The 19,345-nt window shown below is 46.7% G+C and overlaps 1 protein-coding gene across 1 annotated transcript; it reads left to right on the top strand.

Annotated features, from left to right (window-relative positions):
• Positions 1-17,774: 17,774 nt before the first annotated feature.
• On the top strand, positions 17,775-19,340 carry LOC120034992 (peptidyl-prolyl cis-trans isomerase NIMA-interacting 4-like). The gene is made up of 4 exons (XM_038981721.1): positions 17,775-17,944; positions 18,118-18,191; positions 18,333-18,452; positions 18,881-19,340. Exons 1-4 carry the CDS (start codon positions 17,866-17,868, stop codon positions 19,037-19,039), a joined length of 432 nt encoding a protein of 143 aa, XP_038837649.1. The 5' UTR covers positions 17,775-17,865; the 3' UTR covers positions 19,040-19,340.
• Positions 19,341-19,345: the final 5 nt, after the last annotated feature.

The following is a 19,345-nucleotide window of genomic DNA, read 5'->3' as shown; positions in this document are numbered from 1 at the left end:
AATTCTTATTTACAATGAGGGCCTACAAGGGAACAGTGGGTTAACTGCCTTGTTCAGGGGCAGATCAACAGATTTTTACTGTTTTGTCAGCTCAGGGATTTGATCCAACAACCTTTCAGTTACTGGCCCAACACTAACCACGAGGCTACCTGCCGTCCCCAATAATCTACTTGAGAACCATTTTGGGTTTAACTAAAACTTTTGTAAACTGAAGCTTTTAGTGAGAGATTTAATGCTTTAATATTTAATAATCTCAGCCCACCCAGTTCAAATTCAATATATAGATAGGCAAGCTTTATCTTGTCTGGCTTAGCGTCACAGATAGAGCGAAATATTTTCTCCTCATATGATTTGAAAAACAAGTCATCAGGAGTAAGCAGCGCCATAAGTGAGTAAACTGAGATATGACTAACGAGTCAGTGTAATTTTTACCTAAATAGACAGGTATTTACCTATCCATGGTTGCAGGAGCTTGTCTATTTTTACACATTTTCTATTGAAATTAATTTATATATAAATTCATTTATAAACAAAATGTATATATTTTGTGATATGAATACCATGTACAGTGGGGCAAAAAAGTATTTAGTCAGCCACCAATTGTGCAAGTTCTCCCACTTAAAAAGATGAGATAGGCCTGTAATTTTCATCATAGGTACACTTCAACTATGACAGACAAAATGAGAAAAGAAATCCAGAAAATCACATTGTAGGATTTTTTATGAATTTATTTGCAAATTATGGTGGAAAATAAGTATTTGGTCAATAACAAACAAGCAAGATTTCTGGCTCTCACAGACCTGTAACTTATTCTTTAAGAGGCTCCTCTGTCCTCCACTCGTTACCTGTATTAATGGCACCTGTTTGAACTTGTTATCAGTATAAAAGACACCTGTCCACAACCTCAAACAGTCACACTCCAAACTCCACTATGGCCAAGACCAAAGAGCTGTCAAAGGACACCAGAAACAAAATTGTGTGAACCTAGTGAATGACCTGCAGAGAGCTGGGACCAAAGTAACAAAGCCTACCATCAGTAACACACTACGCCGCCAGGGACTCAAATCCTGCAGTGCAGACGTGTCCCCCTGCTTAAGCCAGTACATGTCCAGGCCCGTCTGAAGTTTGCTAGAGAGCATTTGGATGATCCAGAAGAAGATTAGGGAGAATGTCATATGGTCAGATGAAACCAAAATATAACTTTTTGGTAAAAACTCAACTCGTCGTGTTTGGAGGACAAAGAATGCTGAGTTGCATCCAAAGAACACCATACCTACTGTGAAGCATGGGGGTGGAAACATCATGCTTTGGGGCTGTTTTTCTGCAAAGGCACCAGGACGACTGATCCGTGTAAAGGAAAGAATGAATGGGGCCATGTATCGTGAGATTTTGAGTGAAAACCTCCTTCCATCAGCAAGGGCATTGAAGATGAAACGTGGCTGGGTCTTTCAGCATGACAATGATCCCAAACACACCGCCCGGGCAACGAAGGAGTGGCTTCGTAAGAAGCATTTCAAGGTCCTGGAGTGGCCTAGCCAGTCTCCAGATCTCAACCCCATAGAAAATCTTTGGAGGGAGTTGAAAGTCCGTGTTGCCCAGCAACAGCCCCAAAACATCACTGCTCTAGAGGAGATCTGCATGGAGGAATGGGCCAAAATACCAGCAACAGTGTGTGAAAACCTTGTGAAGACTTACAGAAAACGTTTGACCTCTGTCATTGCCAACAAAGGGTATATAACAAAGTATTGAGATAAACTTTTGTTATCGACCAAATACTTATTTTCCACCATAATTTGCAAATAAATTCATTAAAAATCCTACAATGAGATTTTCTGGATTTTTTTTCCCTCATTTTGTCTGTCATAGTTGAAGTGTACCTATGATGAAAATTACAGGCCTCTCTCATCTTTTTAAGTGGGAGAACTTGCACAATTGGTGGCTGACTAAATACTTTTTTGCCCCACTGTATATCTACATCACCATCAGCCAATGTTATAGGTCAACTGCAGGTTAACGTAAAAGTTGTGTCTTTTAAAGATCCAATACATAATATGGTACACTTATCATAATTGGTTTTAGTTTAGACAGGCCAGAAAAGTTATCTAGATCATCAATGAGACATTGCAGGGATCTAGCTTGTGGACTTTATATAAAACTTGAGTCATCGGCATACATGGGCACCTTTGTTTTTAAGCCTTGGATTTCTAATCGCCTAAAGTTCTTATTTGATCTGATTGTAATAGCTTGGCCATAACGAATAGATATGGTAACAACGGACACTCTCGTTTAATTCTTCTTGACAGTTCAAAACTCTCTGAGAAGTAGCCATTATTTACTATTTTACACCTGGGGTTGCTATACATTACCTTGGATAAGAGACTCAGACAAATGTTTAAAAAAAATATCCAAGCGTTTACATATAAATTCCAGTCGTACTTTATCAAATGCCTTTTCTAAATATGGTAATGTTGTGGTTTGTACAGGGTTCACCCCTAGAGAGAACTCCCACCCTCCCTCAAACCAAAAGGCCATTCTCGAGCTAGGCCACATGGTAAGAGGTCATAAAAAGAAAATCGATTCATTACAATACAATTTATCTGAATGGAATATGCTCCAATATGTTGGTATGTTCACCACATGATTTCTGTGACAATGGCTGACGTCATTGAATACATTCATCCCTGAATGTTTAACATCAAATGAACATCAAATGTAAGTAGCTGATTTGGTTCTTCTGGGTGCTGAGATGATGTTGAGTTTAAAGCCAGATGTCAAAACGTATCATTATTCCTATTACGTCTGATGACTTGGTGATAAAAGTTGTTGGAATCGGAAAGGTGCCATAAGTTCCAGTTAACAAACAGTTACCTATGTCTCCACACCATCAGTGTATGGAGAGAGAGATGAGTGGGGAGGTACAGAATATGGGGGAGGCGGGGGGGGGGGGTATTTCTGATGTCAGATAGTGTGATGATTGGAAGCCATCCCTAGTTTTCTCATGACTCAGACAGGAGAGTTGTGAGTATGTCTCATCCTGTCCATCTCGTCTCTACTATAGAACTTTTCCACCAAACGTCTTTGCTTGCATGCTAGTGTGTGTGTGTGTGTGTGGGTATGTACCTACATGTGTGGGTGTATCTGTAAGAAATGTGAAAGATGTCAGATTGTGTGATGATATGAGTCCTGCAATAGATTTCCGCTTACAACCCATGTATTTCTTGAACCCATCACGTAATTATGTCTATCACACAGACCTCACCATGAGATATATCCACTGATAGAGAAGATTGAGCCATGAGATGTGGATGGATAATACCACATCCCAGTGTGTGAAATTCCCAACCAATAGAAGGAGTTGACTTTGTTCACTTCTTAGATCAATCCATCGTTAGATATCTCATTATTCCAAATACTTGGGAGATCAAAATGTTACCTGGAAACGCCGTCCCCTCCCCCATATACCTACCTGTTTTCCCCCTTACCATGATGAGCAAGCAGAGACAGAGGATACCTCCCAGATGACACCCTATTCCATATACAGTGCACTAGTTTAGACCAGAGCGCTATGGCTCCTGGTCAGAAGTAGTGTACTATATAGGGAATAGGGTGCCATTAGAGATGTTTCAGACTTTACTGGTGACCTCTCACCTATATGTGCGTATGAGGAATGAGTGATGCTAAATGTTTAGCAACTCCAGTGGTGTGGTCACACCTGAGCTACATAAAGCCTATGAGGTGTGAAGAAGGACATGAAGCTTCCATGATTTAACAGCATGGTAGGGGCTTCTTACTGTGCACATTTAGGGGATTTTCAAACCAAAATGGTCACAGACTGAGTTTTAACCAAAATGTAGTGCAATCCATTGATTACGCATACTTCCTATGATGCATAACCTCCAACAGTTGAAAAGCTCATGTCCTCTGTGGCCAGTAGAGGGCAGGACAGAATGTTGTTCCCTCCACCGCTGTATCAAATGTTGATCATTATTATTATGTGCAATATGTTTGTGTCTGTGTGGATGTTTGTCCTCACTGAGATGTGCAAAGGGAAGGGATCACTGCTGTTGCCTCGCTTTCCAACCAAGGTGCATGAATTGAGGAGCAAACTGAAGTGGAGAATCAGCAACACTTGGAAGTCAATGGAATTAAATAAAAAAGCTTCTTTATTACTAAAAGTAGAACCAGCGCGTTTTGCCTTAAAATAAAACATGATAAAGGCCAAAAGCCAAAACGTGCTGGTTCTACTTTTAGCAATAAATACACTTTTTATGTAATTCCATTGTCCTCCACGTGTTGCTGAATGTCCTCTCCTCATCATGGGGATGTGTGAACGGATCTCAATGAGAATATGATGCAAAGGAAAACATATCTGGTTTACGACAGGAAATCATGAGGCAGCAGAGATAACTATCTCATACTCCAACATCCATGCGTCCCAAATGGAACCCTATTCCCTATATAGTGCACTACTTTTGAGCACTACTTTTAACCAGGGCCAATAGGTAGAGCACTATATAGGGAATAGGGTGCCATTTGGGGCATGCAGCCATACTCTGAAACAACTTCTGCATCCCTGAGACCCATGCCATGGAACAGGAATAGATTAGGAGCATCTGCTTATCTTACTAACTAACCAACTAACCAACCAACTGACCAACTAACCAACTGACCAACCAACTAACCAACTAACTAACCGGTGTCAGAAGATATATAGCCTCATTATTGTTATTTTATTGTGTTACTTTTGTTATTTTTCTTTTTTTACTTTTGTTTATTTAGTCAATATTTTTTAAACTCTTTTCTTAAAACTGCATTGTTGGTTAAGTGCTTGTAAGTAAGCATTTGACAGTAAGTTCTACACCTGTTGTATTCAGTGCGTGTGACAAATCCAATTTGATTTGAGAAGAGTAGACAAGATATAGCACCTTGAAGTGTGAACATCTGTGGGTAAGACAGGGGGAACACCCTCCTTCAAAATACCTTGAAGTGAAGTAAGCAGAAATCTGAAGGGGTTTTGGTTGGTTCCGTCGTGGAAGCAGTGGAACTGTGGACGGTGCTTGAAAAGTATAGAAAGAACAAGAGTTAAAATCGATGCACTTAGTTGGTTGGTTAGTTGTTTAGCTGGTGAGTTAACTATATCTTCTCTACTCTTCTGACACCACCTGTTATAGAGGTCCTGGATGGCAGGAAGACCAGAGAGGGACCAGAGAGGTGATGCTGTCTGAGTAGGTCTGGGGAACAGGGCTGTACTCTCCTCTAATGATCTTATAGAGCAGAACGGCGGTCTGACAGAACAGATCTCATACAACAAGTATCCCAGTGCCCAGACATCAGACTTAGAACTGTATGGGACGTCCTGGCACAGCTCTGGACTCAGGTAGCTGGGGGTACCAACACAGGTACGAGCCATATCCACTGTGTTGGTCATTATCTTGGATATCCAAAAGTCCCCCACCTTTACCACGCCTCTCTTAGCTAGAAGCACATTGGAGGTCTTAATGTTCTGGTGGATGATTCTAGCTGGGTGCCATGGTAACCTGTACAACCCACTCCATTATCATTCACTCTGGGAAATAGTCCCGTCTTTCTATCCTTGACCGTCATCCAGTGTCCATCCATTGTAGCAGGAAAATGGTCCAATTCACACACTTGCAAACAAAAATCCCTGGTCACAAATGTTTTGTTTGTAAACACAACATTATGTCTGAGTGTTGTAGTGTGCCCCTAGCTTTCTCTAACTAAACAAATAAATGATGCCATCTGGTTTGGTTAATATAATCTGGTTTGCTTAATAAGGAATTTGAAACTATTTATACTTTTACTTTTGATACTTAAGTATATTTAAAACCAAATACTTTTAGAATTTCACTCAAGTAGAATTTTACTGGGTGACTTTCACTTTTACTTGAGTCATTTTCTATTAAGGTATGTTTACTTTCACTCAAGTGTGGCAATTGGGTACTTTTTCCGACACTGTGTAGACGTACTTGTGTAACCAGCTCTGTACCGGTACCTTTCTGCGTTGTGTTCTGGTAAACAGTAATGCAACACTAATCAGTGACGATATAACCTTTGCTTGTCTTTTCTTGTGCATTTGTGAACATCGCAATTCAAAAGACCGGAGCATACACAACACATAGCTCCCCTCAGCACGCTCTGAGCAAACTGAGGAGTAAAAGCATGGCTCCCGTTGATGACGTCACAGCATTAACACAATTTAGAAAATAAATACAATAAAATAGTTCACTCTTGATAGTAATGTAATACATCTAAAAAATAACCTTAAAATAATAAATTAAAATACATATGAGGGATTTTCGGTGAAATACATAAAGTACATTTTACACCTGCACAGTGCCGGTCACTGTGTGAGGGTGCTTCAGCCTCCTGAGGATTTCGGCTTCTTGTAGGATGGTCTCTTTAGTGTTTGTTTTGCCAGAATCGTCTGCTTGTATTATTTTCACTGTCAGATAAATAGTCATAGAAATGGTAGATATTACTGTACCCCTGATAATTTGGCCAGATAACTGTGTGTGTGTGTCTGTGTGTACAGTAGGTGACATGTCCATGATAGCTATCTAATAACTATAGTTATGCTAGGTAATGGTTTGGCTTATCGTGTTCATGTCTATGTAGAAGAAGACTAGGAGGAAGTGGAGAGGACTCAGGGACAGGTATCAGAGAGAGAGAAGGGCAGAGAAAGAGAAGAAGACGTCTGGGTCAGCAGCTTCAGGCCAGCAGCCTTGGCGCTTCTGCCACATTCTTTATTTTCTGGATCCATTTATTGTGCCTGGATCCATTTATTGTGCCTGGATCCATTTATTGTGCCTAGGGCAACGAGGGGCAATTTTACAGCCAGACCCTCTACTACGTCATCCACAAGTGTTGTCGCCACCGGTGCATCAAGACCCTCAACGTCATCTACAAGTGAGACCACCGCCACCATCGGTGCAGCGAGACCCTCTACAACGTTTATATGATCCACAAGTATGACCACCACCGGTGCAGCCATGGAAGATGATGAAATGGAGGAAGCACCTCTGGATCTTGGACCACCTGAGATTATTATGAACCTCACGGAAGTGACCACTGAGGACCTCGTTGAACAGGATGTGGGCGTGGAGACAAACAAGGAGAGAAACAGAGAGAGAAACGAAGAGGAACAACTTCACACCAGGCGTCATCGGAGGTACCAGCCCCCCAGATCCACTCAATTCATTTCAGCAGAGGCTCCTCCAAGCTGTCGAGAGGGATGCAGCCCAACCTGATGCTCACAGGAAGGAGGATGAAGAGACCCTCTTTGCCATGCGCCTGGTGCCAACACTGAAGAGGCTGCCTCAGCAAAGACAAGCAGCGGTCAAGGTTAAAATGTATCAGCTGCTTTTCAAAGCCGAGTTCAATGGTACGTTTTTTTCCCCTCCACATCACAGGTAGTGTCATAAGTGTTGCAACAGTGAAGTCATTTTAGGTCATTTTTACAGTATACTCATGTAGGCTAATTGGTATTTCAGATCGAAGTATTAATATGAGGCAAATGTATAACTGTTGTTTCTGGGTTAGAAAATATCCTAAAACAGTTTGCTGTCTAAAATATTTGCCTGTCATATTCATCTTTTGATCTGAAATACAAATTCCATGAGTAAACAGCAAGTATTACCAACTTTACCACACTGTTCCTATATTTATGCCACTAACTACACTATACAAGCAGTATTTAGTTAACATAAATCTCACCTTTTATGGTGTTCTATTATGTTAAGCTTGTATGTGTTGTTTTTCTCTTCCCTTCCAGAGATGGAGTCAATTTAGCCGAGCAGCTCACAGGAAGCTGCAACATTGAGAGCATCCTGACCGGTTGCATCACTGCTTGGTACGGCAATCGCTCGGCCTCCGACCAGAAGGCACTTCAGAGGGTAGTGCGTACGGCCCAGTACATCACTGGGGCAAAGCTGCCTGCCATCCAGGACCTCTACACCAGGCAGTGTCAGAGGAAAGCCCTAAAAATAGTCAAAGACCCCAGCCACCCCAGTCATAGACTGTTCTCTCTACTACCGCATGGCAAGCGGTACCGGAGTGCCAAGTCTAGGACAAAAAGGCTTCTCAACAGTTTTATCCCCAAGCCATAAGACTCCTGAACAGGTAACCAAATGGTTACACGGACTATTTGCATTGTGTGCACCCCCCAACCCCTCTTTTACGCTGCTGCTACTCTGTTTATCTTATATGCATAGTCACTTTAACTATACATTCATGTACATACTACCTCAATTGGCCCGACCAACCAGTGCTCCCGCACATTGGCTAACCGGGCTATCTGCATTGTGTCCCACCACCCGCCAACCCCTCTTTTTACGCTACTGCTACTCTCTGTTCATCATATATGCATAGTCACTTTAACCATACCTACATGTATATACTACCTCAATAAGCCTGACTAACCGGTGTCTGTATATAGCCTTGCTACTCTCTTATTCTCAAATGTCTTTTTACTGTTGTTTTATTTCTTTACTTACCTACACACACACACACACACATACCTTTTTTTGCACTATTGGTTAGAGCCTGTAAGTAAGCATTTCACTGTAAGGTCTACACCTGTTGTATTCGGCATTTCACTGTAAGGTCTACACCTGTTGTATTCGGCATTTCACTGTAAGGTCTACACCTGTTGTATTCGGCATTTCACTGTAAGGTCTACACCTGTTGTATTCGGCATTTCACTGTAAGGTCTACACCTGTTGTATTCGGCATTTCACTGTAAGGTCTACACCTGTTGTATTCGGCATTTCACTGTAAGGACAAATAAAGTTTGATTTGAAGGACAGGAAAGGTTGTTTTGAACTCGTTGTACCTTTCCTTTCACACACGGCAGTTCTCTTTAAATTCAGTCAATTCATAAAGTCATTTGTTTATAAAGTCTTAGGATAGCATTCATTATTAGTGTTACATACATTTCTGAATTGACAGACTTGAAACTCATACACCGGAGAATTCACAGATGCTCTTGTTGGTCTCTTACAAGACTAAAGGTGAATATATTTATTTCATTTAGAACCACTTGAAAACCAGTGTGTTGAAACTTTTTGTGAAGTTATGTTCCATCGACTGGTCCATGACATCCAGGGGCCATTTGTTTAGCTGTGTTTTCAGAAACAGAGACACACACACACCTCTCCTCCACTCCTCTCTGTCCCTCAGATCTCCAGTGCCCTGCCCTCTCTCTTTATGGCCATCAGTAGTCCCTGTATCTGTCTGCAGTTGTGCCAAAAATACATGCTCTTATTATTCTCTTACAGATTACAAGCTACACATTCATTTAAAAAAAAAATTACACACACACACACCTCTTTCAATAGTTACATTTTTATTTTATTTTTACAACACACATACCTGTCATTGTTCTTTCATGTACTTGAATACTTATTAAATTATAATGTTTTCATAGTCAGTTGTTTCATTTGTTTATTAATATCTCCTTTAGACTTAATCTGCTTATTTCTTCCCTACACCTTTGCAGATCTAAGACAAGATGAATGTCACGGCCGTCGTCGGAAGGAGACCAAGGTGCAGCGTGGTATGCGTACATTTTCTTTTATTATTGTAAATGTCGCCAACAAAACAAGAAACAAAGAAACAACCGTGAAGCTTAACAGGGCTATAGTGCCACTAACAAAGATAACTACCCACAACTCCCAAAATGAAAAAAGGCTGCCTAAGTATGATTCCCAATCAGAGACAACGATAGACAGCTGTACCTGATTGACGACCATACCCGGCCAAAACATAGAAATATAACACATAGAATGCCCACCCTAATCACACCCTGGCCTAACCAAAATAGAGACTAAAAACCCTCTCTATGGCCAGGGCGTGACAGTACCCCCCCCCCCCCCAAAGGTGCGGACTCCAGCCGCAAAACCTGACTCTAAAGGGGAGAGTCCGGGTGGGCATCTATTCACTGCGGCGGCTCCGGTGCAGGACGTAGACCCCGCTCCACCTCTGGCTCCCCCCACTTTGGTGGCGCCTCTGGTGCGGGGACCCTCGTCGCCGACCCCGGACTGGGGACCCTCGCTGCAGGCCCCTGACTGGGAACCCTCGCTGCAGGCCCCTGACTGGGGACCCTCGCTGCAGGCCCCGGACTGGGGACCCTCGCTGCAGGCCCCGGACTGGGGACCCTCGTTGCAGGCTCCGGACTGGAGACCCTCGTTGCAGGCTCCGGACTGGAGACCGTCGCTGGAGGCTCCGGACTGGAGACCATCGCTGGAAGCTCCGGACTGGAGACCGTCGCTGGAGGCTCCGGACTGGAGACCGTCTCTGGAGGCTTCGTGCCATGGATCATCACTGGAGGCTTCGTGCAATGGATCATCACTGGAGGCTTCGGGCCATGGATCATCACTGGAGTGAGGAGACGTCTAGGCAGCCTGGTGCGTGGATCTGCCACAGGGCTTACCAGGCTGGGGAGACATACAGGAGGCCTGGTTCTGGGAGCAGGCACAGGACTCACCAGGCTGAGGAGACATACAGGAGGCCTGGTTCTGGGAGTAGGCACCGGATACACTGGGCCGTGGAGGCGCACTGGAGGTCTCGAGCGTAGAGCCTGCACAACCCGTCCTGGCTGGATGGTTACCTTCGCCCGGCAAAGGCGGGGCGCTGGCACAGGACGCACTGAGCTGTGCAAACGCACCGGAGACACAGTGCGCAGAGCCGGTGCAGGATATCCTGGGCCGTAGAGACGTCTGCGTTGCTAAGGGCTAAAATAGAAATCAGTTCTATTTCTGACGCAGATCTCGCTGCAAGTCCAGCCTCTCCCATCTCCTCATTGGTTTATAGAAGCAGATACCCACGTGCCATCTCCTCATTGGTTATACCCACGTGGGTGACTGAAAGACGAACGAGGTCGGTGACGGTAATGCACCTAATTTATGAAAGTTGCTAATCGCAATGTAAAGTCAAGAGAAGAAAAATCCTGGAAGGAGGAGAGATGACTAGAAACGATTCGGTTGACCGTTTTGTGTGGTTTAATTGGCAGAGTAAAGGACCTTGTGCATTTCAGGTAAAATAACAAAATGTTTATATCCCAGGACAAATTAGCTACTTCCTAGCTACTGCCGATCCACTTTTTCATTTGTTTTGTCTGTGTTTCACACACCTGTTGTCAATCCCACAATCACTTGTTCATTATTTAACCCTCTGTTCCCCACATGGTTTTTGTGAGTGATTGTTTATTGTAAATTTCGGTCCGTCTGTATGTGCTAAAGATGTTTCTTTGTATATTTGCCTTTTTTGAGTAAAGCATGTTTTTTACTCGTATCTGATGTCCTGCGCCTGACTCTCTCACCAGCTACACACAGGACTCATTACAGAATCACTCACCCGAAGAATGGAGTCATCAGGAGCAGACGCCCTCCCTATTCCAGCGGAGGAGCGCATACAGCAGCACGCGACTATGTTGCAACGTCTGAGCACTGCCATTGATTTCGTGCTGCAGACTATGGATCGTTTTGAGAGAGGAGGTTTTTCAGCGCCTCCACCAGCTCCACTACAACAGGTCCCACTGACCACCTCTCTTTCCCCTGGTCCCAGCGGGATTCAACTCGCGCTCCCGAGGGAGTATGATGGGACAGCTGCCGGATCCCAGGGTTTTCTACTACAGCTGGAGCTCTAACTGGAGACCGTCCACTCGGCTCCTTCGGGGCGTGAGAGTGTGTCTGCCCTCCTCTCCTGCCTCTCAGGCAAAGCCCTGGAGTGGGCCAACGCCTATGGTGTGAGGGAGATGCGGCGTCGGATCATTACGCAGAGTTCACCTGCCGTCGAACACCTGCCGTTTTCGGGCAGTGTTCGACCACCCACCTGAGGGTCGAGCAGCAGGTGAACGTCTGTTCCACCTGAGGCAGGGGACGAGGAGCGCGCAGGATTTCGCCTTGGACTTCCGGACCCTGGCCGCTAGCGCGGGATGGAACAACAGGGCCCTGATCGATCACTACAGGTGCAGTCTGCGTGAGGACGTCCGTCGGGAGTTGGCCTGCAGAGACACCACCCTCACATTGGACGAGCTGGTGAACCTGTCCATCCGGCTGGACAACCTGCTGACTGCCCGCGGACGTCCGGATCGGGACCTGTCAGTTCCATCCCCCAGCACCTCCGCTCCGACGCCCATGGAGCTAGGGGGTGCTGCACTTAGGGTGACCGGAGGAGGGGCCATTCCCTGCACCATCTGTGGCCACAGAGGGCACACTGCTGGTCGGTGCAGGAGGGGTTCCTCAGGGAGTCGAGGCAGCAGGCAGGGCACTATTGTGTCACCCCAGGTGAGTCGGCACCAGGCTCACCCAGAGCCCCCTGTTGCTCACATGTATGTGTTTGCTTCATTTCCTGAGTTTTCCCCGCATTCCCAGCATAAGGCACTAGTAGATTCAGGCGCAGCTGGGAATTTTATTGATCGTTCATTTTCTAATAGTTTAGGGATTCCCCTTGTTCCTGTGGATATGCCTTTCCCTGTGCACGCCCTAGATAGTCGACCATTAGGGTCAGGGCTGATTAGGGAGGCCACCGCTCCACTTGACATGGTTACGCAGGAGGGTCATGAGGAGAGAATCCGTCTCTTCCTTATTGATTCTCCTGCGTTTCCCGTGGTGCTGGGCTTACCCTGGTTGGCCTGTCATGACCCCACTATTTCGTGGCAACAGAGGGCTCTCAAGGGGTGGTCACGAGAGTGCTCAGGGAGGTGTGTCGGGGTTTCCATTGGTGCGACCACGGTGGAAAGTCCAGACCAGGTCTCCACCGTGCGCATCCCCTCAGAATATGCCGATTTGGCTCTCGCCTTCTGTAAGAAGAGGGCGACTAAATTACCACCTCATCGACGGGGGGATTGTGCGATAAATCTCCTGGTAGACGCAGCACTTCCCAGGAGTCACGTGTATCCTCTGTCACAGGAGGAGACGGTGGCTATGGAAACATATGTCTCCGAATCCCTGGGGCAGGGATACATTCGGCCCTCCACTTCACCTGCCTCCTTGAGTTTCTTTTTTGTGAAGAAGAAGGATGGGGGTCTGCGCCCGTGTATTGACTATCGAGGGATAAATGCGATCACTGTGAGGTATAGCTACCCGCTGCCTCTCATCGCCAGTGCGATCGAGTCAATGCACGGGGTGCGCTTCTTCACAAAGTTGGATCTCAGGATTGCTTACAACCTGGTGCGTATCCTGGAGGGGGACGAGTGGAAGACGGCATTTAGTACCACCTCAGGGCACTATGAGTACCTCGTCATGCCGTACGGGTTGATGAATGCTCCATCAGTCTTCCAGGCCTTTGTTGACGAGATTTTCCGGGACCTGCACGGGCAGGGTGTAGTGGTGTATATTGACGACATTCTGATATACTCCGCTACATGCGCCAAGCATGTGTCCCTGGTGCGCACGGTGCTTGGTAGACTGTTGGAGCATTACCTGTACATCAAGGCTGAGAAATGTCTGCTCTTCCAACAGTCCGTCTCCTTCTTAGGGTACCACATTTCCATGTCAGGGGTGGAGATGGAGAGTGACCGCATTTCAGCCGTGCGTAACTGGCCGACTCCCACCATGGTAAAGGAAGTGCAGCGGTTTCTGGGGTTTGCCAACTACTACCAGCGGTTTACCCGGGGGTTTGGTCAGGTAGCAGCTCCCATTACCTCACTGCTGAAGGGGGGACCGGTGCGGCTGCAGTGGTCGGCTGAGGCGGACAGGGTTTTTGGTCACCTGAAGGCTCTGTTTACCTCGGCTCCCGTGCTGGCTCATCCGGATCCCGCTTTGGCGTTCATAGTTGAGGTGGATGCGTCCGAGGCTGGGATAGGAGCCGTGCTCTCTCAACGCTCGGGCACGCCACCAAAGCTTCGCCCCTGTGCCTTCTTTTCGAAGAAGCTCAGCCCGGCGGAGCGAAACTATGATGTGGGGGACCGGGATCTGTTGGCTGTTGTCAAAGCTCTGAAGGCGTTGAGACATTGGCTTAAGGGGGCTAAACACCCTTTTCTCATCTGGACTGACCACCGCAATCTGGAGTACATCCAGGCGGCGAGGAGACTGAACCCTCGCCAGGCAAGGTGGGCTATGTTCTTTATCTGTTTTGTTTTCACCCTCTCCTACAGACCAGGTTCCCAGAACGCTAAGGCAGACGCACTGTCCCGGATGTATGACACAGGGTAGCGGTCCATGGATCACACTCCCATACTTCTGGCCTCTTGCCTGGGGGCACCGGTGGTGTGGGAACTGGACGCCGACATCGAGCGGGCGTTACGCACAGAGCCCACTCCCCCCCAGTGTCCAGCTGGGTGCCTGTACATTCCATCTACTGTCCGCGACCGTTTGATCTATTGGGCCCATATGTCACCCTCCTCTGGTCATCCTGGCATCGGGCGGACGGTGCGTTGCCTTAGTGGGAAGTACTGGTGGCCCACCTTGGCCAAGGACGTGAGGGTTTATGTCTCCTCCTGCTCGGTGTGCGCCCAGTGCAAGGCTCCCAGGCACCTGTCCAGAGGGAAATTACAACCCCTACCTGTTCCACAGCGGCCGTGGTCGCACCTGTCGGTGGACTTCCTGACGGATCTTCCTCCCTCACAGGGCAACACCACGATCCTGGTCGTTGTGGATCAGTTTTCTCAGTCCTGCCGTCTCCTTCCTTTGCCCGGTCTCCCTACGGCCCTACAGACTGCGGAGGCCCTGTTCACTCATGTCTTCCGGCACTACGGGGTGCCTGAGGACATAGTCTCTGATCGAGGTCCCGAGTTCACGTCCAGGGTCTGGAGAGCGTTCATGGAACGTCTGGGGGTCTCGGTCAGCCTCACCTCAGGTTTTTACACCGAGAGTAACGGGCAGGTGGAGAGTCAACCAGGATGTGGGTAGGTTTCTGCGGTCATATTGCCAGGACCGGCCGGGGGAGTGGGCGGCGTTCATCCCCTGGGTAGAGATGGCACCAAAACTCTCTCCGCCACACTTCCACTAACCTCTCTCCTTTCCAGTGCGTACTGGGGTATCAGCCGGTTCTGGCATCGTGGCATCAGAGCCAGATCAAAGCTCCTGCGGTGGATGAATGGTTCAAGCGCTCGGTGGAGACCTGGGACTCCGCTCATGTGCACCTACAACGGGCCGTGAGGCGGCAAAAAGAGGGCGCTGACTGCCACCGCAGCGAGGCCCCGGTGTTCGCACCAGGGGACCGGGTCTGACTCTCGACCCGAAACCTGCCCCTCCGCCTGCCCTGCCGGCAGCTGGGTCCGCGGTTTGTGGGGCCATTTAAAGTCCTGAGGAGACTAAACGAGGTATGTTACAGGTTACAGCTTCCCCCAGATTATCGTATTAACCCCTCGTTCCATGTGCCTCTCCTCAGGCTGGTGGTGGCTGGTCCACTCCAGGAAGCTGAGGTACGGGAGGTTCCTCCGCCCCCTCTGGACATCGAGGGGGCCCCAGCGTATGCTGTTCGAACTATCCCGGACTCGAGGCGTCGGGCGAGGGGCCTTCAGTACCTCGTGGAGTGGGAGGGGTACGGTCCGGAGCAGAGATGCTGGGTGCCGGTGGAGGACGTTCTGGACCCTTCGTTGCTGCGGGATTTCCACCGTCTCCATCCGGATCGCCCTGCGCCTCGTCCTCCGGGTGGTCCCCGAGGTCGGTGTCGGTGCGCTGCTGGAGCCGCGCGTCAAGAGAGGGTACTGTCACCATTTCCGTCGAAGTCTGCCCCTCTCCTTGTTGGGCGGCGTTCGGCGGTCGACGTCACCGGCTTTCTAGCTACTGCCGATCCACTTTTCATTTTCCATTTGTTTTGTCTGTGTTTCACACACCTGTTGTCAATCCCACAGTCACTTGTTCATTATTTAACCCTCTGTTCCCCACATGGTTTTTGTGAGTGATTGTTTATTGTAAATTTCGGTCCGTCTGTGTGTGTTAAAGATGTTTCTTTGTATATTTGCCTTTTTTGAGTAAAGCACGTTTTTTTCTCATATCTGATGTCCTGCGCCTGACTCTCTCACCAGCTACACACAGGACTAATTACACTAGCCACCGTGCTTCTACATCTGCATTGCTTGCTGTTTGGGGTTTTAGGCAGTGTTTTTGTATAGCACTTTGACATCGGCTGATGTAATAAGGGCTTTATAAATACATTTGATTGATTGATTGGTTCAGCCCTCTGCACCTCATTGGAATGGCTAGATGGACTCAGAATATGTAGTGGGGCATTTCTGACCTCCCCAGTGTCTGCACTACAGGTGAGGATGGGGGATATGCCATTTCAGATTAGGAAACAGCAGCTGGCAAATTAATTATTGGGTCAACCTACAGGGACATTGGGTCTCATCCTGCGAAAGGAATTTTGCAGGCATGCTGGGAACATGAGTGAAGACAAAATGCAAGCTTTGGGTGGGTGGGTAATACCCAGGCGAAGGAGATGGCACTGTATGGAAGGGAGTTTAGTCCGACGGTAGTTATTCCTGTAAATCCACCATGGCTACTCCCGAATCCTGTAGTTGATCTAGAAGTATTGGAGAGACTACAGAAAGATAGGGAGGGTGTTGATCCATCTGATTTGTTTAATAGACGTCTGGATACTGTGTATCAGGATTTTATGGCCATTTACACAGATGGTTCAATACATCCAAGGACATACTGGGTCAGCATTTGTAGTGCAGGAATATGGGGTGGCAGTCAGGAAACGTATTACAGATCATCTGGCTGTATATACTGCGGAGCTGATGGCCATACTGTTGGCCTTGCAGTGGGTGGAGGAAGTCAAGACACACAGAGTAGTTATTTGATCTGATTCATGTGCAGTGTTGATGAGTCTCCAGTCCTTTAGGTCATGTAGCAGAGACCTGCATTAGGAGGTGTTACAAACCCATGGCAGGATTAGACAGATGGGTATACAGATAAGATTTACTTGGGTCCCAGCCCATGTTTGGGTGGAGGGGAATGAGGCAGTTGATGTACTGGCTCAACAAGCACTTAGTAGTGGGGATGTTGTCGTTTCAATGAGCAAGGCAGAGGCAAAAAGCATGATATCGACAGTGATGGTGCAGAGATGGCAGGAGCAGTGGAATAGAGATACTAAGGGCAGGCATTTATTTCAAGTACAGAGGAAAGTCGAGGAGGGGAGGGCGGCAGGAAGGGACAGAAGAGAGGAGGCTATTTTTACAAGTTTAAGGGTGGGACACACCCGGTTGAATAAGACCCTAAATGTGATAGATAAGCATCCAACAGGAAAATGTGATTGTTGCCAGGAAAGAGAGACAGTGGAGCATGTATTGCTACAGTGTGGGCAGTATCAGAGATCTGGTATGAGGGAGAAGGGGATACAGGAAATGAGTTTACAGAGTATATTGAGTAGAACACACTTTTTTTTCTTATTTGTAAAAAAAAATATATATATATTGATTATTAAAACTTGCAGTGAAGCCGCTCAACATCAACATCACATTAGTCATCTAACAGTCTCCCACCCAGAGAGACCCACTGAATCACACTTTCCTATTTATGCTATTTGTATTCCTCCACGAGTTTTGATCCTATATATTGGGCAGACAGACCAGATCCCTACCTCCTCCCACTGCCACCTCTATGTTTGTGTTAATGCTGTAGTCATTTGGTTGTAATCTTGGAATGAGCAGACTTTCCGTCATTAGATATAGTCTAAAATATTGTATATTTTTTAAGAGCAACCGGGCTGGCAGGTAGGATATCCGTGTCTCTGGCCCACACTCCAGTACAGTAGGTGGCGGTAATGCACCATATTGTTGGCTGTCACCCGCCGAAGAAGATAAACTCCACCGAAGAAGAAGACAAGCTTGCCTTGTGGTAGCTGGCAGATCTCTTCAGTTGTCCAATTCATTTTCAGTAAAGGGTATTTTCAAGAATGCCACCTAAGGGGAAAGGTGGCAAGGAGGCAGGGAAAGGTGGCAAGGAGGCAGGGAAAGGTGGCAAGGGAGGCAAAGGTCTGTTTATTCTTCACTAAATCGACAAAGCATGTTGGATTGAGAAACATGCTAACTAGCTAGCCAACTGAACAACACAGCCTATGTGCAGTTCAGTGGCAGTTAGTTAGCAGCTAGGAAACGTTAGTTATCTCCATGTAAGTCATGTTATTATGTTGAATGTTATCGTTCAGGTGGAGCTGCTGCAGGGGGTGGAGACAAAGAAAAAAAGGAAGAGAAGACGATTAAAGGAGGCACTTCTGTTAAGGTGGCTAGCTATGTTAGTTACTCTATGCAATGCTACATTCTAGCTACACCATATAGTCTTTAGCTACACTGTGTGTGTTCTTATGTAAGTATAGACAGCTATCTAAATTGACTGACTATGCTGTTTTAACGTATTCCCCAGGTCAGACATATCCTGTGTGAAAAACATGGTAAATGTATGGAGGCGATGGAGAAACTGAAGGCTGGGGTTCGCTTCAGTGAAGTGGCCTCACAGTACAGTGAAGACAAAGCCAGACAAGGGGTAAAAGAGCAGTTCCCATGCACATACCTATTGGTTTATCATGTATAGGTATAGGGTGCTGTCTGCTAGTACCTAAAAGGTCCACTGGATGGCATCCTCTGTCTTGCTGTCTACAGTTTTTCAATATTGTTGTTCGGGTGAGAGAACTGGGGGGAATATTCATTAGTCGCAGACTGTTGTGGAACATTTTGGTCTGCCAAACTTTTTGCAACAGAAACCGTTTACTCTGGGAACCAGACAGACGTAAAAGCAATGAAATGGGAGAGACCTACCTGAATCTGTCCAATAGAAATGAATTTCTCATTTTGGAGTGAATTGTTTCCATTGCAAAACATTTTGCAACAGTGTCTGACTTATGAATACACCCCTGTTTTAGCCTTTGTGTGACTGTGGCAATATTGACTGTAGTGTTATCCTGGTTGTGACAGGGTGATCTGGGCTGGATGATAAGAGGGTCTATGACCGGACCCTTCCAGGACGCTGCCTTCGCCCTACCCAACAGCACCATGGACAAACCCATTTACACAGACCCCCCCGTCAAGACCAAGTTTGGCTACCACATCATCATGGTGGAAGGGAAGAAATGAACCTAAGGCTGGTAGCGGTAATGCACCATTAACAGTGGATGCCAACCACCATTAAACCCCATCGAAGAAGAATGACCCAAAGGAATGATCCACTACTCTTCACTTTGACATTGGGACACTCTGCTTTCTCTGAGGAGATGGCACAATCAAAACAACTTTTTTTTTTTTTTCTTGCATAATGTTTTTCATGTCCTGGTAATGGCACAACAAAAGCTAACAATTAAATGCTCTGTGAAGAGACACAGGCTATTAAGATGTATGTACTCCTGTCTGTAGCTAATAAAAAGTGGTGTAATTTTTACACTG

This window comes from Salvelinus namaycush, chromosome 42 (genome assembly GCF_016432855.1).
Source record: "Salvelinus namaycush isolate Seneca chromosome 42, SaNama_1.0, whole genome shotgun sequence".
In the NCBI taxonomy this organism is placed as follows: domain Eukaryota; kingdom Metazoa; phylum Chordata; class Actinopteri; order Salmoniformes; family Salmonidae; genus Salvelinus; species Salvelinus namaycush.
The sequence above is the reverse complement of the archived record's forward strand: the minus strand, read 5'-3'. Positions and strand labels throughout refer to the sequence as shown.